The sequence below is a fragment of the Erinaceus europaeus genome, chromosome 4 (genome assembly GCF_950295315.1).
Source record: "Erinaceus europaeus chromosome 4, mEriEur2.1, whole genome shotgun sequence".
Classification (NCBI taxonomy): domain Eukaryota; kingdom Metazoa; phylum Chordata; class Mammalia; order Eulipotyphla; family Erinaceidae; genus Erinaceus; species Erinaceus europaeus.
Genome location: NC_080165.1, coordinates 67,030,037 through 67,053,978, shown reverse-complemented (window position 1 = coordinate 67,053,978; position 23,942 = coordinate 67,030,037). Strand labels below are relative to the sequence as shown.

The 23,942-nt window shown below is 38.1% G+C and overlaps 1 protein-coding gene across 4 annotated transcripts in view; it reads right to left on the bottom strand.

The window, feature by feature from the left end:
- The window catches only part of UBR2 (ubiquitin protein ligase E3 component n-recognin 2), a 119,631-nt gene that overhangs the window by 35,191 nt on the left and 60,498 nt on the right, over positions 1-23,942 (bottom strand). For all 4 annotated transcript variants that reach the window (XM_060189829.1, XM_007537370.3, XM_007537371.3 and 1 more), the window contains exons 18-30: positions 21,889-21,954; positions 21,119-21,241; positions 20,941-21,004; positions 19,372-19,496; positions 15,182-15,234; positions 13,524-13,626; positions 12,379-12,427; positions 11,385-11,539; positions 8,960-9,062; positions 3,955-4,064; positions 3,778-3,858; positions 2,713-2,891; positions 889-1,088 (exon numbers count right to left, since the gene is read on the bottom strand). In XM_060189829.1, the coding sequence (XP_060045812.1) occupies positions 889-1,088; positions 2,713-2,891; positions 3,778-3,858; positions 3,955-4,064; positions 8,960-9,062; positions 11,385-11,539; positions 12,379-12,427; positions 13,524-13,626; positions 15,182-15,234; positions 19,372-19,496; positions 20,941-21,004; positions 21,119-21,241; positions 21,889-21,954 (1,411 nt within the window). The remainder of the gene's footprint in view (positions 1-888; positions 1,089-2,712; positions 2,892-3,777; positions 3,859-3,954; positions 4,065-8,959; positions 9,063-11,384; positions 11,540-12,378; positions 12,428-13,523; positions 13,627-15,181; positions 15,235-19,371; positions 19,497-20,940; positions 21,005-21,118; positions 21,242-21,888; positions 21,955-23,942) is intronic.

Here is a 23,942-nt window from a genome sequence, read left to right as displayed (position 1 = left end):
GTCTCACTTCACTCAAGATTATGCCTCTTTTCAGACATGGCCCACAACCAGTCACTGATCACTGTCAAGGTATAAAAAAACCCCATCAACCTCACCTGAACTCAGGATATCTCTAGAGGAAGTGCTACCTCTAGCATTCCCATGGAGTTGCAGAGAGGCCCTTTGGGAAGTCTTTTTCACCTTTAGCCCAAACCTGGTATCTTCTTCATGCCACAGATATTGATCCCAAAACTCCAGTAAATGTTTGGTATGGTAATCTTTATTGCAAGAATCTGCTTTCTGGAGGAGAATGCTATCTGCAACATTACAATTGTTCTCAAAGGATTCTACTCTTTATTCATGACACAAAATAATAATTACTGTTACAGTGTGTTGACTAATTATAAGGGTTTTACCACAGTGTTGAAAATTGGGGAAAGTTTTTGTTCACAAACAAAAACTTTTTAAATATCCCCACTATTTACCAGGTGCATAATTCTGGCATGACACCCTTCCACAGTATTTTTAGATCTGTCAGGTGAGGAATTCCTGCCTAACCTACCTGCCTAAGGAAGACAGCACACCAAGCTTAAGAAGTTATTTTCAGGGGGCTAGGTGGTGGAACACCTGGTTGAGTGCATGTTACAATGCTCAAGGACCCGGGTTCAAGCCTCTGGTCCCCACCTGCAAGGGGGAAAGCTTCAGGAGCAGTGAAGCAGTGCTCTCTTTCCCTCGCTATCTCCCTCTGTTCTCTCTATTTCTGGCTGTCTCTATCCAATAAATAAAGACAGGAAACAATAATAATAAACTATTTAAAAAGTTATCTTCAGACTAGTAAAATCTACGAATATCACCAACCAAGTCGCAGTCACTGTTAACCAGGAATAAAAGGATCTAGCTCAGACTTACCTGGATCCTGAATAAATTTACTTCTGTTTTTTGATAATACAGTTGATCTTTGAACAAATGCTGCTAGGACCATTGCTTTGCTTTCTACCTTCACTTCTTGTTCTTCTTGACATAAAATACAAGTAACAAATTGTCTTTGTTCAGGGACCTGGGTTTGTGCTGGGCCCAGCGCTGTAAGTGTCTTATCTGAAAACATAGGGCTGTAATAGAAGTTATAAGTATAATTAATAAGCCTAGATGTTTCTGTATAATTAAGGTAGCAAATTCTAGGTATGAACATATTTAGCATCTATGTTTTTTTTTTTTTAAACCAGAGCACTCGTCAGCTCTAGTTAATGGTGGTATGGGGGGCTTTAGAATCTCCCATATGAAAGCCTTTTTGTATAACCATTATGCTATCTCCTTTACCCTAAAATCTATAGTTTTAAAGATCTGATAGCCTAGCCTTTCATATGTAAAAAAAAGCACCTCTTTTAATCCTCACAGCAATCCAATAAGCAAAGCAGTAGACACATGGTCTGTTGTATTCATTTCTTTTTGAAAACATTTTGTTTATTTATATACTTATTTATTTATTTTTGCCTCCAGGGTTATCGCTTGGGCTCTGTGCCTGCACTACAAATCCATTTTACTACTCCTGGCAGGCATTTTTTCCCTATTGTTGTTGTTAGGACAGAGAGAAGTTAAGAGAGATGGGGAAGACAGAGAGAGGGAGGGAAAGAAAGACATCTTTCACATATTTCACAGATTTTGAAGTGACTCCCCTGCAGGTGGGAAGCTGGGGGTTCGAACCAGGATCCTTGTGCAGGTCCTTGCGCTTCATACTATTTTGTCCTTAAACCGGTGTGCTACTGCCCACCCCCCTACTTATTTATTTTTTATGATAGAGACAGAGAGGTGGAGGTCAGTAAGGAAAGGATTCCAGCACTGAAGCAGAAAGCTTCATTCAATGTGTTGAGGAATAAGCTCAGATGCATGGCAAAGCAATACACTATCCAAGTGAGCTATTTCACTGGCCAATATTCTTTTTTTTTTTTTTTTTTGGTAAATGTTTAGCGTTCTTCTGTATTATGTTAAGTGTACACATGAATTATTTTACCTATGGTTAGAGATATCCTCAAAGCCAATATATACTAATAAAGCCAAATTCCTCTTTTTTTCTATTTATTTATTTATTTACTGGATAGAGAGACAGAAATGGAGAGAGTAGGAGTGAGACAGACAGACATCTGCAGTACTGCTTTACTACTTGGCAAGTTTTCCCCCTGCAGGTGGGGGACTGGGGACTTGAACCAAGATCCTTGTGCTTTTTAACATGTGCCCTCTACCAAGTGCACCAATGTCTAGCTCTCTAAATTCAAATTTCTTTTTTTAAAAATTTTTGGTTGTTATTATTATTGTTGTTGTTATTGATGTTGTCATTGTTGGATAGGACAGAGAGAAATGGAGAGAGGAGGGGAAGACAGAGAGAGGGAGAGAAAGATAGACACCTGCAGACCTGCTTCACCGCCTGTGAAGCGACTCCCCTGCAGGTGGGGAGCCGGGGGCTTGAACTGGGATCCTTACGCCGGTCCTTGTGCTTTACACCATGTGTGCTTAACCCGCTGTGCTACCTACCACCCAACTCCCTAAACTCAAATTTCTAAGATCAACTTCTTTAACAGGAGACCACAAAATTCATCAATTCTTTCAAATAACTTTAGGGTTAAGAATATTCATACTTAAATAAAATAAGTAGATGGTGTATATACAAGGAAAAGAGCAGTATTTTCCAGCTGAGAACCATTTACTAGTCAAGAAATAAAGACTCAAATAATTTTTTACCTATTATCAAGAACAGCAGAGGTAGAGGCATCCAGTTCTAATGTTTGTTGAAAGAGTTCTTTGTTCTCATCAATAAAATGCCTCTGCATCTCAGACATCTGAGCCATGATCTTTTCTCTGCGCAGTCTGGCAATTTCAGCTTTTCGCTTCCTCTCAGCTTTGTCTTTGTCTCTTGAACTCTGAAATTATGCTTTATTCAGTTAGATCACTAAATACTAAATGCACATTTTCCTCCACAAATAGGAATATCTTTATTGTAAATATTAATTATAATTACTTTATATGGGTTAGGGAGGCTCTATGGCAAAGCACATACTTTCCAAGTGTAAGGCATGGGGTCAATCTCTAGGAATGCATACACACAATAGAAACAAGTAGAACATAAAAGTGTCAGGTGGTGTCTTGGTGCTGGTCTTTCTCTACCGTTTTTAAACACACACACCTTTATTGCCTAAATAAAATATTTCCTTTTTTAAATATTTTATTTTAATGAAAGAGAGTGAGAGAGAGAAAGTCAGCAAGGCCAGAGCACTGCTCAGCTCTGGGCTACAGTGGTGCTGGGGATTGAACCTGGGACCACAGAGCCTCAGGTATAAAAGTCTTTTGTATAACTATTATGTTATCTTTCTAGTCTAGTGAAAAATTTCTTAGCTAGATATTAGGTTATTTTTTAACAAAATATGTTAGAAAAAATAGTAGTGCATTTCTTGAAATTTATACATTTTTGAATATCAAGTACTTTCTTTTCTTTTTTTGTTTTTTTTCCCCTTTTGTTGCCCTTGTTTTTTTTTTATTGTTGTAGTTATTATTATTGTTGTTACTGATGTCATCATTATTGGATAGGACAGAGAGAAATGGAGAGAGGAGGTGAAGACAGAGAGGGGGGAGAGCTGGGGGCTCCAACCGGGATCCTTACACTGGTCCTTGCGCTTTGTGCCACCTGTGCTTAACCCACTGCGCTACCACCCGACTCCCAATATCAAATACTTTCTTACTGCAGGTTACTTTAGTTGTCTATAGTAAAGATGATATAATTTTTCTTATCATGTAATCTACTTCATATACCTCTTCCATTACAGTTCCTTCTGTTTCTGCCACAGGACTGGTAGATGAACTCTCCCTTATCTTCTTAATAGCATTGAAAGTCTATATTAAAAAAGTTTCAGTTATCCTGAAGCCATGAAATATTAAAACAAATATTTTATACTTCTCACAAAAAGTAGGACAAAGCAGGAAATTTACCTTTAATATCCACCTAATCATATCTTTGTGGACTTCTAGATATGGAGCATTTTGCAAAGTTTCCAACATAGCTAGAATGCTAGGAGAGTTATTTGGTGCTTCACCAGGTTCTAAGGCAAAAAATACAAGGAACCATGACAACAGCTGATGTTTTATAGTGATTATTACTATGTACAAGGAGATAAATGCGACTGCTATAACATCATTTGCCTATCACTTCATTATAGTTCTACTCAGTAGATTTTTTCAGTATTTCTAGACTGTGACACATTTGCACTTAACGAGTTATCAGCAACTACGACCATTTAACCAATGAACCTGAGGCCTTATACCAAATGATTATTTTAAAATAATTTTTAGCTCCCCCCCCCCGAAAAAAAATCCAGGTACCTGATAATTTTACAAGACTAAGCAAATGAATTAGCATTACAGCAATGCAGGTACATTTTTTTTGCCTCCAAAGTTATTGCTGTGGTTCAGTGCCTGCACTATGAACGCATCCCTCCTGGGAGCCATTTTTTTCTATTTTTTTTTCCCCTTCTACTTTATTCGATAGTGCAGAGAGAAAGTAAGAGGGGAGGGGGGGACATCCCTGCTGTAGGTAGGGAGTGGGAGCTCAAGCACAGGTCCTTGTGTGGGTCTTTGAGCTTAGTATCATGTGCCCTTGATCAGGTGTACCATTTCCTGGCCCCAGTAGATGTGTACCAATTTAGTATAACCTTGTCTTAAAAACAAACAAACAAACAAACAAAAAATGGGAGTCGGATGGTAGTGCAGCGAGTTAAATGTATGTGGCGCAAAGTGCAAGAACCAGAGTAAGAATCCTGGTTTGAGCCCCCGGCTCCACACCTGCAGGTGAGTCACTTCACAGACAATGAAGCAGGTCGGCAGGTATCTATCTTTCTCTCCCCTTCTGTCTTCCCCTCCTCTCTCCATTTCTATCTGTCCTATCTAACAACGACTACATCAATAGTAACTACAACAACAATAAAAAAAAAAGGGCAACAAAGGGAAAATAAATAAATAAATATTAAAAAATTAAAACAAACAAAAAAACCAAACCCAAATTCAAAACAAATTTCTTATATGAATGATCTGAGGAACAATGAAAACCATATTCTCTAGAGTATGTTTATTAAGCAGACCAACTTTCTGAAAACCCTTTCTATTCCTTTAACAGTATATATATTTTCTAGTCTACACAGTGCAGTCCCTACTAGTGTGTGTGTGTGTGTGTGTGTGTGTAGTTTCCTTCTTGTTAACTAAATTCATTTTCTACTCTTTGTAGAGTATGGAGTTAGATGTTTTCTCATTTACTGAGAGTAAGCTCACACTTTAAATAAACCTATACTTTTAAATAAATAAATCCACGTTTTTTTTGCTAAAAAAAGAATATATTTAATATTAGCTAATTTGGTTCACTAGTAGGACATGCACAATTATTGATTTTTCTGGATTGAAGCGCTACCATTCTGGCAAAATATTCCTCTGTTCTAAGAGGGGAAGAGATTGAATGATGTAATCTTAACTATTCTTTCAGATCTAAAATTCTGTAATTGAAACTAGCAACCTGACTATAAATAGTGCATCTCAGTTATATAAAAGGTTTAAAGAAAAGTAAGAGGAATGTTCATAGAAATGATGATTGTTTTAAAAAACAAAAGAGAAAGTAATGGAAAGAGAACCAAGGATTATACGGTGATGAGTAAATGAACTTAAGGAGTGGCTATGGAATTGGCTCAAAGGGTAGAGTGTAGGAACTTGTATAGACATGTGGCCCCAGTGGCGCAAAGCACAAGGATCGGCATAAGGACCCCGGTTCGAACCCTGGCTCCCCACCTGCAGGGGAGTCGCTTCACAGGCGGTGAAGCAGGTCTGCAGGTGTCTATCTTTCTCTCCTCCTCTCTGTCTTCCCCTCCTCTCTCCATTTCTCTCCTATCCAACAACGACAACAACAATAATAACTACAACAATAAAACAACAAGGGCAACAAAAGGGAATAAATAAATAAAATAAATAAATAAATAAATAAAAGACATGTGGCCCCAGGCTCAATCCTAGGCCCTGCATATGCCAGAGCAGAGCTCTGCTTCTCTCTCTTCCATAAAGGTAGCTAGACTGGGAGCTGGGGTGGTGACTCAGTAAGCAGAGCAAGATTTGCAACAGTGAGGTCCTAAATTTTGATGTCTAGTATCACATATGTTGGAGTAAAGTGATACTCTTACCTCCCTCTCTCATAAAATAAGTAAGCTGAAAAAAATATTTGAAATTACGGATTTTTCTGTGTGGTTGTCTTAAAGTAAAGGACTATTGTATTGAAAGAAAATAATAATAATGAAAGGCAAAAGATACAATGTTAATTCACAGAAAGAACTACTGCTAGAAAAAAGAGGGAAATGTTAGTATCCAAGAACACAATCTTCACTGGGGAGTTTCTCTCTTTTTTTCTTTTTTTGCCTCCATGGTTATTGCTGGGGCTATAAATCCACTGCTCCTAGAGGATGTTTTTTTTCCCTTTTGTTGCCCTTGTTTATCGTTGTTGTTGGACAGGGCAGAGAAATCGAGAAAGGAGGAGAAGACAGAGAGGGGGAGAGAAAGATAAGACACCTGCAGACCTGCTTCACCGCTTGTGAAGCGACCTCCCTGCAGGTGGGGAGCCTGGAGCTCGAACCGATATCCTTACCCACCCAGCCCCCGTTTCCTCTCTTTCTTAAACTTGCTGGATGAGGATAAAAAGGAAAAAAAAATCTAGCATTAAAGAGATCTAGCATTAAACAAGGTAGGACTATTGCTCTGCACCTCCCAGTAGAACCTAGTATTCACATATTCCTTAAAAAGAAATAGCAATGAACACAACATCAAAGAAAGACAGAGGGGGCTGGGTGGTGGCACAGCTGCGTGGGCATTTACAATACACAAGGATCTGAGTTCTAGCCCCTGGTCCTCATGTGCAGGGGGAAGCTTTGCAAGCTGTGTAGTGCTGCAGTTACGTCTCTCTCCCACTCTCTTTCCTCTCGATTTTTCTTTCTTTCTCTCTCTATCCAATAAATATATAAGTAAATAAATAAAAATATTACAAAGAAAAGACAGAGAATTCTCTGCCATTAAGAACTTCCTATGGCCCTACCATACCACTCTATTTTTTTTTAATTATCTTTATTTATTATTGGATAGAGACAGAAATTGAGAGAGATGGTGGAGAGAGACAGGGAGAGAGACAGAGAGACACCACCTGCAGCCCTGCTTCACCACTTGCAAAGCTTTCTCCCAGAAGGTGGGGACTGGGGGCTTGAACCTGGGCCCTTGTTCACTGTAACATGTGCACTCTGCCAGGTGTGCCACGGCCCAGCCCTGCATACCACTCAAAATTTAAGACTTCAGCAAATGGCTGGCTACAGGTCAGGGGAGGAAAAGTAAAAAAATGACCCTGTGACATAACCTATATCTCAGAAATCATTTTGCCAGGAAAAAAGGTGGTGCTCAAATATTAACTGGATTGAAGCAAAACTTAGAACACAACTGAACATATGCTCACCAATTAAAATTGGCACAGTTTAAACAACAAAAGGAATACTGACTATAACAAGGGACTAAATAAGCAAAGCGCCAGGGACATAGCATAGTGGTTACACAAAGGACTTTGATGCCTGAGGCTCTGAGGTTGCAGGTTTAATATTTGGCACCACCACAGTACTCTCAAAATAAACACTGAACACACACACACATATATAATTTAAAAAGGACAAAATCCTCAGCACAAAAAGAAAAAAAGATTCAGTTTGTTACCAATGCAGCATGCATAACCATTAGATTAACTGCTCAATCTGAGATTTTTACATTTTTTTCCTTTAAAAACGAAATAGTATGGGGTGTGGGGAAACAGCATAATGGTTCTGTAAAAAGGTTCTCATGCCTGAGGCTTTAGGGCTACAGGTTCAGTCCTTCCCCCCAACCCCATACTCCAGAGCTGAGCAGTGCTCTGGTAAAAGAAAATAATAAAACAAAAATAAAAATAAAACAAAAAAACTATTATGATGTCCCCAGCAAAGGCTGGGAAAAGTGTATACACCTGCAGCCCTGCTTAACTATTCATGAAGCACCCCCCCACGGGTGGAGACCGAGTCCTGAGCCTGTGTTTGTGTGCAGTGATGATGTGCATTCAGCAGGTGCGCCGCCACCTGAGCCCTCCAATCTACACATTTGAAATTTTCAATAATAAAAATTTAGAGGAAATAAAAATCCAGGGTCTTCTAAAAGGAGCTGCAACATTATATGCAAATAATTCCCTGCAACAAATCCTTTTATTTTCAAAACTATTTTAAAGGCAATAGAAACAATTTAAAAGTGGGATTTTGGAAGGATACACTGTGTTTTGGAGTTTATCTTAGAATGATGTTTAAGAGTACAAACTTATAACAAGCAGTAAATATACTATACAGAGCTAAAGCACAGTGTAATAATATAGACAATAATATTTTACTATGATGTGTGGTATTGCTATTAAAGACATTCACAGTAATATTATCAAAGTAACATATTACATCTTAAATTTATACAAATAACACAGCACAAATATACGTATTTGATTAAAATATGTATTAAAGCTTAAATAGATATGCTTTACTTACTTAAAACTAAAGTGGGGGTAGTATTATTATGTGGAAAACTGGGAAATGCTAATGCATGTACAAACTATTGTAATTTCACTGTTGACTATAAACCATTAATCCCCCAATGAAGAAATTAAAAAAACAACAACAACTAAGGATATCTCATTACTTTTTTTTTCTGGCTATGAATTAAAATGTTTGTATTTTATTGACACTCTAAGTAGTTTATGAAAGTATGCCAGGATATGATTTATCTTCTTTAACACAGAGGTGAACATACAGCATTAGAAATTTGGATTCAATATCTAGAAGCTCTCTGATCAAATAAAAAGATCATTTTACATATTTAAAGTCACTGGTATTTTGAATGAATTTAACAAAAAGTAAGTACATACTTGATATCTTTTGAGTGAAGGTAAATGTTACTACATGCTCTTCCATGACATTCTCTAAGTGCTGCTTTTCTTCTTGCAGTGCCATTCCAATTAAATGTAACACCTCAAATACAATGTTTTATAACTTTTAATAGGACAAATAGCAAGCATTAAATATTATCAGAATAAACAAAACAGAATTCTCAATTTAAAAAGGTAAGTCAAATGATCAAAGACAAAGTATAAGGAATTTCATTTAATAATTATTCAATTTAAACTCTAAACTTCATTTTCCTCCTCCCTCCCTCCCTCCCTCCCTCCCTCCCTCCCTTCCATCCATCCATCCTCCAGGGTTATGCTGGGGCTCGGTGCCTGCACTACGAATCCACTGCTCCTGAAAGCCATTTCTCTCATTTTTGTTGCCCTTGTTGTGGTTAAACTTCTTTTTTTTTTTTTTGTAATTTTATTTATTTATCTTCCTTTTTGTTGCCCTTGTCTTTTTATTGTTGTTGTAGTTGATGTCGTCGTCGGATAGGACAGAGAGAAATGGAGAGAGGAGGGGAAGACAGAGAGGAGGAGAGAAAGACAGACAACTGCAGATCTGCTTCACCGCCTGTGAAGCGACTCCCCTGCAGGTGGGGAGCCGGGGGCTCGAACCGGGATCCTCATGCCAGTCCTTGCACTTATCGCCACCTGCGCTTAACCCGCTGCGCTACCGCCCAGCTCCCTAAACTTCATTTTTTAAGTAAAATTTTTAAGCAATGAAAAAAGTCTATTTTAGTTAGGCTAAGCTAAAATTATTAGCAGAGTGACAAGCAATTCATACAATATATAATTTTCAACTTTATTTTTATCCCTACACCAGTCTTGAAATGAAAATCTAAGAACCAGCAAATTGAAACATCTATCATGAAAAAAATCTGTTTATATTTTTACTGCTCTTTTCCTTGCTCCTCAATTTCTGAACGAAATTCTATGGTATCTCTGAATAATTTCGAACACATAGGGCCATTTGCTTCACTTAAATTACATGCTTTCAGGAAACCTGTCTGGAACTCATCATTCTTAAAATATATAAAAGCAAAGCTTCCATCCTAGTGATTTTGAGGGTGACAAACACTGCATATAAAGTGTCTAGTACACAATAGGCAGAATAGGATGATTCTATTAAATAATTACTATGCCACTTACTAGATGAGTAACATGGACAAGTTAACTGAAACTCACTGAAACTTGACTTCATCTATATAACAGAAACTCACTGAAACTTGACTTCATCTATACAACAGAAAAAGTTGTATCTACTCATATAGATGTTGTATGAATTCAATGAGATAATTTAAGAGCAACATATTAAAGCACTAAAATAAAACACAACAGGGGTGTAAACATGCCACTTATTAGCTACAGAACCATAAATCTGAAAGTTTTGATTTCTTCAATTATAAACTATAGATACTGATAAATTCATTTTCTAAGAGGATTAAATGAAAAAACTATTTAAAGATAATATACAAATATCTGAGTACTATCTACACAAAGATATCAGGACTAATCAATAAGAGCCATATCAGCCAATGGAATCCCAAGGTAATCATAACCACACAGTATAAAAAATAGGCCAGATCTGCCCAAAGATGTGATAACACTGACTCGAAGGGATATATGAACCCCCATGTTAATAGACGCTTTATTCACAACAGCAAAAACTTGCAAACAACCTAAAACAAGGGCAACAAAAGGGAATAAAAAATAAATATTAAAAAAAAAAAACAAAAAAAAACATGCAAACAACCAAAATGTCATTCAACAGCTGACTGGATAAAAAAGTTATGGGACCTATATTCAATGGAATATTATTCAGCAATAAAAAAGATGATGTTGTGTTATTTGGAATAAAGTGGATGGAATTGGAAAAGATTATGCTTAGTGAAGCAAGTAGGACAACTACAGAATGGATTTGCTCATGTGTGAAATACAGAGAACTGAACATACAAAAGTGCAAAAAAAAAAAAAAAAACAGTCAACCTATATCTAAGACAGTGGGAGATCAATAGTGGTTATCTGTGGGGATGGGGAAGGGGACACAGACCATTATAGATGATGGGAGTGGTGAAAAAAAAGGAGATACAGTGATATTATCCCCAATATTCTTCAGTATTAATTGTATTTTTGCAGTGATTCTTGAAACACAAAAACTGTAAGTAAAAGATACACTTAAAATAATGAAAAATTAAAAATAAATAAATAAATTGGCCTCTTTCTTTTTTATTGTCAGACAGAAAAGTAAGAGCATGCTGTATTTCCCATTACGGTAACCCTACATCATTACATAAAGAAACTTCTAAGTTTTCTGAGTCTTAATTTTCTGTCATCATCCAAAGATGTATTTCTGACTTTTAATGCAAAACTACTAAATTAGAAGGACAAATGATATCAAACCTACCCTTTGCAGCATAGACTCAGACCAGGCATATCCATTATGTTCTACAGCCCACTGCAGTATTGTTCTCATGATGCACAACATGACATCTGACTGCAAAAGGTTAACCAAGCTTGCAAATAGAGGGCAGAATGGAGGCAAAACTGGAGGTGGGAGTGCTGAAAATGAAGTTATTAATGTTTTTTTAAATTTTTATAGGATATGCACTTTTAAAACGACCCTTCTATTAGATACTTTTCATAGTCTTCATTCAAAGGATACTCCTTAACACACCTTAAAAATGCATTTATGGGGGAGGTATATTTTCTTGGGCTGGAATATAGCTCACCCTGCAGAGCATACACGTTACCATATTTGAGGACCTGGTTTCCCAGAGCCCTGCTCCACTAGGGAAAGAGAGAGACAGGCTGGGAATATGGATTGATTTGTCAATGCCCATGTTCAGCAGGGAAGCAACTACAGAAGCCAGACCTTCCACCTTCTGTACCTCACAATGATCCTGGGTCCATACTTCCAGAGGGATAAAGAATGAGGAAGTTATCAAGGGAGGGAATGGGATATGGAGCTTTAGGGGTGGGCACTGTGTGAAAATGTACCCCTCTCATCCTATAGTCCTGTCAATATTTCCATTTTATATATATATAAAAAAAAGTATAAATAGACCAAAAAAATATCTCCAGAGCTAAGATAAAACTATTAATCCAGAGGGGACAGTATTAGCATATTTTTTAGTTCCCTGAATGGTGCTTAGAAAGCTTATATTTAAATTTACATCAAGGGGCCTGGGAGACAGAGTAAAGATTATACAAAAGACTTCATTTCTGAGACTCTTAACATCCTAGGTTCAATCCCTAGTACCACACCAAAAGCCAGAACTGAGCAGTTCTCAAGTGTGTATGAACAAAGAAACAAAAAAAAAGCTTCATTAAGGATAATCACAGTCAACAGAAAACAATGTAAGAGCCTCACATAAAACATTCAAAAAAATTTAAAATACCTGTATCTTCCCTATTTTGTCTTTTCAATTTCCGTTGAGCTTCCTCTGCCTGATAAAAAAGTATTATGAAGAGGCATTAGTGATACAAAATAACTTATTGTTCAAAGCTAATGATATAAGTTGATTTTGCTAAACTGAATTGTTTTCTGATTTCAAACAAATTTTATTTTTAGTGTTGTAGTCCTTTTCAAACCAATACCCTAAAGCTAATTTTCCTCCATTCAGTTTCCCAAAAGGGTTTTTTTCTTGTTTTAAAATATAAAATATGTACAAACCAAAGCCAGAAAAGGTATTTAGGTTTAAGCCATAAACTTCCTCAAGAACTTCACGTTAAGTTTTGCTTAATATCATTTGCTGAAAAGGTATCTTAAGACTTGACTGCTAGAAGGCAAAATTTAACTACCCAAGAATAAATGGAAAAATCACACAAATCACTATGGCAAAACACAATGTTAAGTAGTATTAATTCTGAAATGGGTATAAAGTGGGTTTAAATTGGTTATAGTACAGGCTGACCATTTGTCTTCATACAACCGTCTATGTGTGGGCAGGTAAATAATTACAGAAGTCTTACATATGTATGCAAAAACACAGGAAGACTGCAAACTGTTCAGTTTTGTACTATATAGATAAGCTGTACTTTCTTTTTAAACTGTTGATATTTTACCAATGTTTTACAATGGAAATACTAGTTGCCACCAAGAATGGTGGAGTCATGCTGGCATTAAGCCCCAGAAATAACCCTGGTGGCAAAATAAATAAGAAAAGACTGGACATGTATCCTTTCCCAATCAATGAAGAGTAGTTGATTCAATGAATAGTAAGTTCTTTAGGGGAAAAAATCCAAGCCAGGAGGCTAGAGAGAGAGTTCATTGGGTAGGGCATCTGCCATGTCATTTGTGCAAGCACAGGGTCAAGCCCTGGCACCATATGGCGGGAGGTGGTGCTTTGGCACTGAAGGAGGCTCCAGTGCTATGATCTCTCTCTCTTTCTCTTTCTCCATATCTATATATATGGAGAAGTGGCCCAGAGTGGTGGTGTCATAAATATGTGGGGTTCCAGCTTTGCCAAAACAAAGAAATTAAGAAAGAAAGCACTAATCCACAGACACTTTACCCTAGCACACTTTAAATTTTCCTTATTACCTTGGACTGCTCTGCTCTTGAAAAGTGATAGAAATACAAGTTGAACTCTTTAGCACATTCTGGCTTCAGTTCATACATGCCCCGTCCTGTTAATCCAGGTTTCCTATGAAAAGAAAGGCCCTTAAAATATTATTATTAAAATCATATTAATCGAAGAGATAGTCTTAGATGACAAAAAAAGAAAGCAGAGCTCTCATATTCTGCTGGTGGTGCCAGCTGGTACTACTATCTCCTGTTGGTTAATTTTGAAATTTATATCTAAAGATTTATGTATATCCATTTTATCTAGAATGTCTACTTTGAATTTGTCCTAACTGGACAAATGGAACAGTTACTGAAGTGGTAATGATTGTCTAATGACAAGAAAATAATTGCATTATGATATCTCCAAACAAAATTCAACTGTAGTAAAAGTCACGTTAAGGCTTATATTTTTATGTAAAGATGCCTGTTCTAAACTCTACCAAGGGGTGGAGAAATTTTTCAACTTTTTTTTTTTTCTTTCTAAAAGCTTGCATACTGGACTGGTAAGATGACTTCAATGGTAGCATGCCAGATTTTCATGCCTGAGGGTCAGAGGTCTCAAATTTAATACCCAGCACCACCATCAGCCAGAGCTGAGGAGAGCTCTGTCTATTTTTCTATGTTTCTCAGTAATATAACCCTTTCTTTCTCCTTCCTTCTTTTCTTCTTCTTCTCCCTTCTCCTCCCCTCCCCTTCTTGAACCTGGGACTTTGGAGCCTCAGGCATGAAAATATTTTTGCATAACCATTATGTCAATCCCCTGTCAACTAAATAACCTTTTGTTTTTCTTTTTCCCTCCAGGGTTATTGCTGGGCTTGGTGCCTGCACCATGAATTCACCACTCCTGGAGGCCATCTTCCCCCCTTTTATTGCCCTTGTTGTTGTAGCCTCGTTGTGGTTATTATTATTGCCATTGTTGATGTTGTTCGTTGTTGGATACGACAGAGAGAAATGGAGAGAGGAGGGGAAGACAGAGAGGGGAGAGAAAGACAGACACCTGCAGACCTGCTTCACCACCTGTGAAGTGACTCCCCTGCAGGTGGGGGGCCGGGGGCTCGAACCGGGATACTTATGCCGGTCCTTGTACTTTGCTCCACATGCGCGTAACCCACTGCGCCACCGCCCGACCCCACTAAATAACCTTTTAAGAAATCATGCACAATCATCAAAATAAAGGCATTGAGCCTGGGATCTCAGAGCCTCAGGCATGAAAGTCTTTTGCAGAACCATTATGCTGTCTCCCCAAACTGAAAACAATGGAATTTTTAAAAAATTATTTATTTATTTACTATTGGATAGAGACAGAAAGAAACTGAGAGGGGAGAGGGAGATAGAGAGGGAGAGAAACAGAGACAACTGCAGCTCTGCTTCAACACTTGTGAAGCTTTTCCCCTGTAGGTGGGGACCAGAGGCTTGCACCCGGATCCTTGCACATTGTAATTTGTGCACTTAACTAGGTACACCACCGCCTGTCCCCCAAACAATGCAATTTTAAGAATGCATGTACTTAGACAACCTATCCAGGTTAATTTCAATTCTTTGAAGCTATCAGCTATGAACACCTATCCAGAATACAATAAATATATCTATAAAGTAGGTTGAAATTGTTGAGTGTAATGTTAAGAAATACTCACTTAAAATGGGCAACTGTTTCAATTACACTCTCCATGCCAGTTTCCTTATTTTCCTAGAATTATAGAAAACAAATTAACTGTCTCTTATGTTAATAATAATATATGCTATCTCATTAAGCCTCACAGAAAACCTATAAATAGATACATTACTACTCTGACATTTACAAATGAGGACTCTATAATAAGCCTAACAGTTAGTATGTAATTAGGGAAATAGATTTGGTAAGCTAACAATCACAAGTTGTAGCCATATGGAATCAAGGTGATAGCTTTAAAAAGCAAATAAATGAAAACAGAAAATATATTTAACATTTAAATGAAATTTATATAAGATATTTATAATACTTAGAGAACAGTTATACTGATTTTTAGTAAAAGCAGTAGTTTCAAAATCTTAACCATTCATCATGATAAGATATTCATAGTAATTCTGCAAACAGAAATTTCTCTATTCAAAAATGTTTGGTAAATCACTTATATAAGGCACACCACTTAAAATTTTATCCTTTCTTTAAGTCCAAGTGAAATGGTAGTTGAGTTTACATCTAACAACTCAAGATTCATATCCTAGATATCAAAGTACAAGTAATTTTTATCTTTTTCTTAAATTTTTATTTATTAGATAGAGACAACCATAAATCAAGAGGGAAGGAGGTGATAGAGAGGGAGATACAAAGAGACACTGCTTCACCACTTGGGAAGCTTTGCCCCTGCAGGTGAGTACTGGGGGCTTGAACCCGGGTCCTTGCACAGTGTTAACACATCAGCTCAGCCAGGTGCAAACACCACATGGTCCCAAGTAATTTTTATCTTGATCAGATATTTAGTGACATTAAGAAATTAATAATCATTTTTTGGTGTGATAATAAAATATGCATTTAAAAAAATACTTAAAAATTTCAGATCAGTTTCTTAATAGCACCGGTGACATTTGGACCAGGAAAATCTTTGTTGTGGGTGCTGCTGTCCTGTGCATTGTAGGGCACTTAGCAGCATTCTTGGTTTCTGTTAACATTGAATGCCCTGCCCTGGATGTGATACTGCCAAGTGTTTACTGGGAAGCAAAATTGTGCCTAATTGTGAGGCTCTAATTTAGAGATATATGATCAAGTTTAAAGACGAAATGGTAGACCAGGTATTTTCTACAGAACAATGCAGTGGGGGACTAGTGGCTGAGGTATTAAAAAAATATCAAAAAAGAAAAAGATTGGTCACCTGCTGATAGGCTTATTTTAGTTTTGTTTCTATAAATGTTTAAAAAGTTTTTTTGACATTTCAAAGTAATATTATTATCAATAAAAGATAGGTTTAAATCAAGAAGAATCAACATTAAAGTTTAAAGTCTTAATCTATATTTCAAATTAAAAAAAAATTTAAAGTCTCAGTGAAAATGATTTCCTCTTCCAACTATAGGCACTGGGCATCTGAAAAGCTTTATGGCTAAAACCTAGAGGTGACTAAGGAAGTTATGGCCCCATGAGAAAAATAGTTAAATGACCTATAAATAACAAATGATCTATAAATATCATTGAGAACATTATGCGACATTCAGTAAAAATAAAAAAATATGGTCAATAATTGGAATTTGCTACCATGGAGCCTGGAGCTACTTTAGGAGGAAAGCACTGGAAAACTAGTTTGGCCCCTAAAGTTAAGGCGATATCTCAATTCTTCCTGCTATATAATAGGTTATATTAGTATCTCTACCCATGGCAACTTTCTCCTAAGGACTATTATTATTATTATTATTATTATCATATTTATTGGATAGAGACAGCCAGAAAATGAGAGGGAAGGGAATTATAGAGAGGGATAGAGACAGAGAGACACCTGCAGCACTGATTCACCACTTGCAAAGCTTTCCCCTGCAGATGGGACCTGGGGGGTTTGAACATTTATCCTTGTGCACTGCAGCATGTGCACTCAACCAAGTGTGCCACCACCTGGCTCTCTCCTAAGGACTCTTTAAGAAATTCTCTCTAATGGGTGTATAAATTCAGCTCTAAGAACCAGGTTTGCTTTTTGATTCACTATTGTTCTTTCTTTCTAAAATAATTTTATTTATTATTGGATACAGACAGAGAGAAAGTGAGAGGGGGGAGAGGATTTAGAGAGGGAGAGAGACAGAGAGACACCTGCAGCTCTACTTCACTTGTGAAGCTTTCCTTCTGCAGGTGGGGACAAGGAGCTTGAACCCTGGTCCTTGCACACTATAATGTGTGCACTTAATCAGGTGTGTCATTGCTTGGCCCCCAACCTATTGTTATTTCTTTCAGTGTTGTTAAAATTCGGTGGCTCCAGCTGGGCGGGCTACTTGCCTCGATGGGCATTTGCATGGGGGCGGGAACGGCCTAGAGTCCCAAAGGCAGCTGGCTGCAATTTACTTACTATGAAACAAAACTTGTTATTAGCATATTTCTAATAGAGAAGGAATTTGAGACTTTTACATATCAACAACGTCTTTTAACCTTTTGTTACACCCATTCAAGATGGAGTCAGGAAAGGAAACCTCAGGCATGAGAATAATTAGCATAGCCATTGTGCGATCTACCATTTCTAATAGAGAAGGTAATGGAGAGTTTTACATATCAACAAGTCTATTTAACCTTTTGTTTAGACCAACTTAGTTAAAATATATTGACTGTTAACTAATTTTTACCTCAGACTTTAAATGTAAGTTAATTTTATCTTTATGAGAATTACGTTGAAAACCTTTTTCATTTAACTTTGTCTAGTAAGAATTTAGCCTTAAAGTTACTGTTTACCAAACTTTAAACATACACATAAACATGGTCATTAATACACAAGGAGAGAAACCTTTGTTACGAAGACATGTCATTTTAAACACGAATTTAAATCTGTACTGTCTTAGTTGATGGTTTCACCATCCAGAGGTGGCTTCCCGCGCAGCTTCACTTCTAGGAATTGCAGGTTGCGATCTCTGCACGAATCTCTGCGTACTCCAGCTTGTCTGCCTTCAGACCGGACCGGCAGCTGGAGATCTCGTGTGCCCAGTTTCGGCAGGGAGTCCGGGGGTCCGGGAGGTCCGGGATCGTTCCAGAATTCATAGCAAGAGGGCAGGCGGGCCAGTTTTGTAGAAGGCATGGGCCTAGGTGCCCAGGGGTGGCGGCCATAATAGGCCGCCATGGCCCTGCCCCATGGCCCTGCCATGTCTGCTGCCCTACTCGCAGTGGCCGAGCAGCGTGGAGGGATCACACGTCCAGTGCCCTGCGCCACACGGTGGAGAGCCGGCTCCTGTGGGCTGGCCTGCGTGCTGGCATCGGGCTCCTGCGTGGTGGAATCGGGCTCCAGCGTGTTGGCATCGGGCTCCTGCGTGCTGGCGTCAGCCTCCTGTGGGCTGCGGGGCTGCGGGCGCGGTGCGCGGGGTTGTCTGGGCGCAGCCGGCTGGCTGGCTGTTTAACCAGGTGGAAACAGCAGCTCCACGCCTCGCCTCCCGCCCGCTGGCTATTCCCGCTGGCTGTTCTGAGTTCACCCGAGCGAGTGGAAACCACAGAGTGGTCCAGAGATAAATGTTCCAGAAACAGCAAAACAGTCTCGTGAAGAAAGAACAGAGGCCTTTGGAGATCTCTTCACAAGCAGAAGAGAAGGCCATAGTGCATAGGTAGCCAAATTGTCTTTACTTATCTGAGAGATGCGCAGGTCAGGTCCACGTGGGCGCCATTTGTAACTTTTCTGACATTTCAGAATATCACTGTACAAGATATTCTGCTCCCAATTGCTAGTAGTTTTCGCTTTCTAACTTTTTATAAGAGTGACTGGAATTATGTCCTAGGATGGGAGTTCTTAAGATTATGGGCTAGGTATGCAGAATTAAATCAACACACATTAGCCTGTTAAGTAGAAGATGTAGGGCTGGGCAGGTTTGAAGGAGTGGATAATGCATAGGACATGCATGCATGAACTTGTATGCATGAGTTTGATCACTGGGGAACTTCACATGCTTGTCTTTCTCATAAGGAGATAAACAAACAAGCAAGTTTGAAACAAGCCAAAAGAAACACAGATGTGGTCCAGGAGGTAGAATAGTGGGTAGAAGGTTGAACACTTGAATATGAGGTTCCTTCTTTGATTCCAGCATTGCATTTGCCAAGAGTGATACTCTAGTTCTCTGTCATAAAATATATAAGTAAATCTTAAAAAAAAAAAAAAACAACAACATGGATACTTACATCTTCAGGTAAAGACTTTACCAGTTCACTGTGAGCCATAGGTTTGATGCTCAACTGATGAATAATCTCACGCTTAATTTCATCTGTAGCTTTTACCTGTCCAACTCCAGGACTAAATCTCTCTCCTATTAAAAAATAAAAACCCATGTATATAGCATAATCACAAAGTGCAGTGTATATTCTGACATTTCATGTAATATTACATACCTAAGTATTTTGTACAGTGGGAATGTGTAACAGAGTTGTCAACCATCTAGAACAGTAGCAACTTTTAACCATACTTGTGAGCATAGGGTTTCTTTTCTTTATTTTTTTAAATAGTTTTATTTTTACCATTAATCATCTTTTCTTTTTAGAGAGAGAAATTGAGAGGGGGAGACAGAGAGGAAGAGACTAAGAGACACCTGCAGCACTGCTTCATGGCTCCTGAAATTTCTCCCCTGCAGGTGGGGATCAGGGGCTTGAACCAAGTTGCTTGCACGTTGTAGCATGTGAACTTGACCAGGTGCACCACCACCTGGCCCCTGAGTGCAGGTTTTAAAAAATATTTTTTATTTATTTTAAATTTTTTATTTAATTATTTGATAGGTCAGAGAGAAATTGCGGGAGGGGGTGCTGGGCAGTAGCACATTTGGTTAACTGCACATAGTACTAAATGCAAGGACCCACAAATATCCGGGTCTGAGCCTCTGGCTCCCCACCTGTTGGAGAGAAGCTTTACAAGTGGTGAAGCAGGTCTGCAGGTGTCTGTCTTTCTCCCTCTCTATCTCCTCCTCTCTCAATTTCTCTCTGTCCTGTCTAATAAAATGGAAAAAATGGATGATAGGAGCAGTGGACTCCAAGTTCCAGTTCTAGCAATGGCCCAGGAAGCAAAAAAAAAAAAAAAGGGGGGGGGGAGAAATTAAGGGGAGAGAGAAATGGAGAAAAAGAGAGAGACACTTGGCAGCACTGCTTCACCACTCTTGAAATTCCTCCCCTGCAGGTGGGGACTGAGGACTTGAACATGTGCACTCAACTAGGTGCCTCACTATATAGTTCTATTTTACTAATTTCCAAGGAAAGAGACTCTCCCCCTTTCCCTCCCCCCCCCCTACTGCTCAGTACTGGCTTGTGGTTGTGCTGAGGATTGAACCTGGGATCTCTAAGCCTCAGGTATGAAAGTCTTTTGCATAACCATTATGTTGTCTCCCCAGCCCAAGTACAGGTATTGAACCTGGCTACAATTAGGAGATAATAACCCATGAAGGTTTCAGAAGGACATACCATAAAACCACGGAGAGAAGCATGTCTAAGATAAAAAGCAACAGTAAGTAGTTTCTATTTCTTGCTAAATACTTTCCCCTAAATGAAGAGTCTCCCAGATGATTCCGCTTCAGTCTTTGTACTTTTTCTAAAGTAACTACAGTGTTATTATTTTCAACATTGTATTTCAATCAGACAGGAGGGAAAAAAATGGGTATTTTCCCTTAAACTGAGTAACTGGCTCAAAACAAAGTTCAGAAGTACTGGACTATTTGCTACCACAAAACCCAATATAATTTAGAAATGTTTCAAAAGATTCACACTTACCAACAAGCATTATAATGAGGTACAGCATTTCTTCTATCAAAGTATTGTTCTGCTGAACTATATCCTATAGTAAGGAGGGGAAAGATATAAAGTACAGAGATAAAGAATTTGCATACTACACTATCTCAGGTGAACAGCACAACCATAATATTAGTGACCTCAAAAAACATATTCTTACCTTCTGGGTAATCTCAGAACTAAATCTTTTTCCATAGTCTGGAGTACTGAAAATCTGATAAAGTTCAAAGCGGCTGAGCATTATCATCAGGAAATGATTTGGATCCATCATGGAGACACCTGTCTTTTTATTTTATTATTTTTATATGAGAAAAAAAGGTCAAAGGGTTATCAAACAATTACTGAAAGTTATCTTTGTTTGCACAAATCAAAGCTACATACTTGTCCACCAATTCCATTAAAAGATAGAATATTTCTATCTATATATTTCGCTCCAATCCTTACTTGTGGCAGCTATAGTAAAATAGAAATTTAAGATGGTGAAACAAAACCAAGTATAAATAAAACAGAAGCTAAGTCCACACGTCATAATAACTATGACTGAGTTTTCTTTAGTTTTAATGCTTTGACTTAATTGCATTCCATGCAGTCAGTTTTGAAGTTTTATTTCAGGGTTCTGTTCAAATAACTAGATGACAATGAAAGAAATATGAATGACTTTCATATTGCTCACTTTAATAACTACATAAGGTAGGGAACAATTATTAAGAATGTATGGAGGAAATAAGAGGAGTTATTTTGAGTGTGTTAAATCTGAGATATGTGCAGGTATCCTACATGTAAAAAGTCTACAGGCCATTAGTCACATAAATGTTTAGCTTTGTACATAAGGCTCGGTTGAAGATATTTGGGACTGACTGATAGCATTCTGTGGAAATAACAAGAAAAACACCCCCACAACCATTTAATTTAATGCTTTTACTTCATTACCTGAAGCATTACTATATCCTTGTCAAACATCTCACGTCTGCATTTCACATTATGGTAGTAGTAAATCTGAAAAAAAAAGTTATGTCAGATAAATAGTTCTTATTTGCATGGCCCTCTTTACCTTTGATAATTCCTTAAAAAGCATATGAATTGTAGAAGTTGTGTACACAACCAGTGTGTTTCCACCAACAGTTTGCACTCTTTTAAGAGAGAGTAATTATCAAATAGATCCCTCTCTCCATTGTTACTGGTCATCTCCATCAGAAACAACACAACAGGCCCCTTTGTGGGCCCTCATGGGACCTTGACCTCAACGTGGATCAACAACGGTAGAGAATGGTTCATTTTCCGAAGGGAGGCTGGACAACACACTCTATCTTCCACCTGAGGAAGATGGGTCCTGATATTGGGGCAGCTTGGAACGTTCCTACTCATGACCACAGAATGTGAGCTCAGATCTATAGGGATACAGAGGTCACAATAGGCTCCTAAGCTGAATATGGGCCCCAGATGAGATCAAATCAACAATATTTATACACCTTTCCCATATCTGGGAGCTACTCTCTTCCCTGATCCAGCTTTCTAGCCCCTTTTCCAGCCATGACATCATCTCCCCAGACAAGACATCATCTCCCCAGACAATAACTTGGGTCCACCTGCATATCAGATGTCAGACTCAGAAAAAACAAAAACAACAACAAAAACTAGTACAGTCATGGACCCTTTGGAATATAACTAAAATAGGCCTACTAACTATCTACAAAATGGAGAACCCCAAATCTTCATCTGCACTATTCCAGCCTTTAGGTTCAGGATTAGTCAACAATTTGTTTGGCTTTATATGTTAACTCTTTTTTTCAGCCACAAGGTTCCAGATGCCACCATGATGCCAATCAGACTTCCCAGGGCAGATGACCTCACCATGTGTCTGGAAGCCCCACCTCCCCAGATCCCTGACCCACTAGGGAAAGAGAGACAGGCTGGGAGTATGGATCAACCTGACAACGCCTATGTTCAGCAGGGAAGCAATTACAGAAGCCAGACCTTCCATCTTCTGCACCCCATAATAACCTTGGGTCCATACTCCCAGAGGGTTAAAGAATAGGAAAGCTATCAGGGGAGGGGATGGGATATGGAGTTCTGATGGTGGGAACTGTGTGGAGTTGTACCCCTCTTATGCTATGGTTTTTGTCAGTATTTTCTTTTTATAAATAAAAATTTAAAAGAGAGAGCAATTAATTAAAAAATTTCAATTATAGCATCACTGTATGGTCCCCATTTTGCAGCTAACTTTCTAGGTTTCTCAAAAAGTTGTTACAATAAGGTTTACAACTACCAAAAATGGAAGGAAAACCTTTATCAATCTTTAGTGAGGTTTAAAAATTAAAAACACAATTTCAGAGCTATACTAACAAAACTTTTGTCATTTAACACCCTTGATTCTAGTAGATAAAAATCTAGATTTTTATTATTATGTTTTTAAACATCCACCTTTGTTTTAAAAGTAGTTTCAAGTGATAAAATTAAGTTGTTTTTTTTTTGTTTTTTTTAACCTCTGAAATTGTTTCCTACAACACCTGGCTAAAAGTTCTAACAAATGTTTTTGTGGGGTAGAAATAGTTCACCTAGTAGAGCACATGCCTTGTTGTGCTTAAGGGTCTGGGTTCAGGTCCCAGTACCACATGGGAGTACAGTGAAAGGCACCAAGGGAGCTCTGAGTGGTGGAGCTGTACTCTTGTGTCTCTCCTTTCTTTCTCCCTGCCTATCTCTTTCTATATAAAGAATGAAAAATTGGCCCAGGCAGGCTGCTCAGTGGTAATATTGTGTATTTAAAAGGACCTAGGTTTATTTTCCAATGTCAACTTTAACAACAACAATAATATTAAATAAGAAATGTTAGGCAACTGGGGATGTGGTGCAGTGGTAAAGCATGGGACTTAAAAGCATGAGATCCTGCGTTAGATCCCTGATACTGCATATGCCAGAGTGATGCTCTGATAAAAAGTAAATGCTTTGGTTTAACATTACTTTTATATTTTTTAAATGATTTTAAT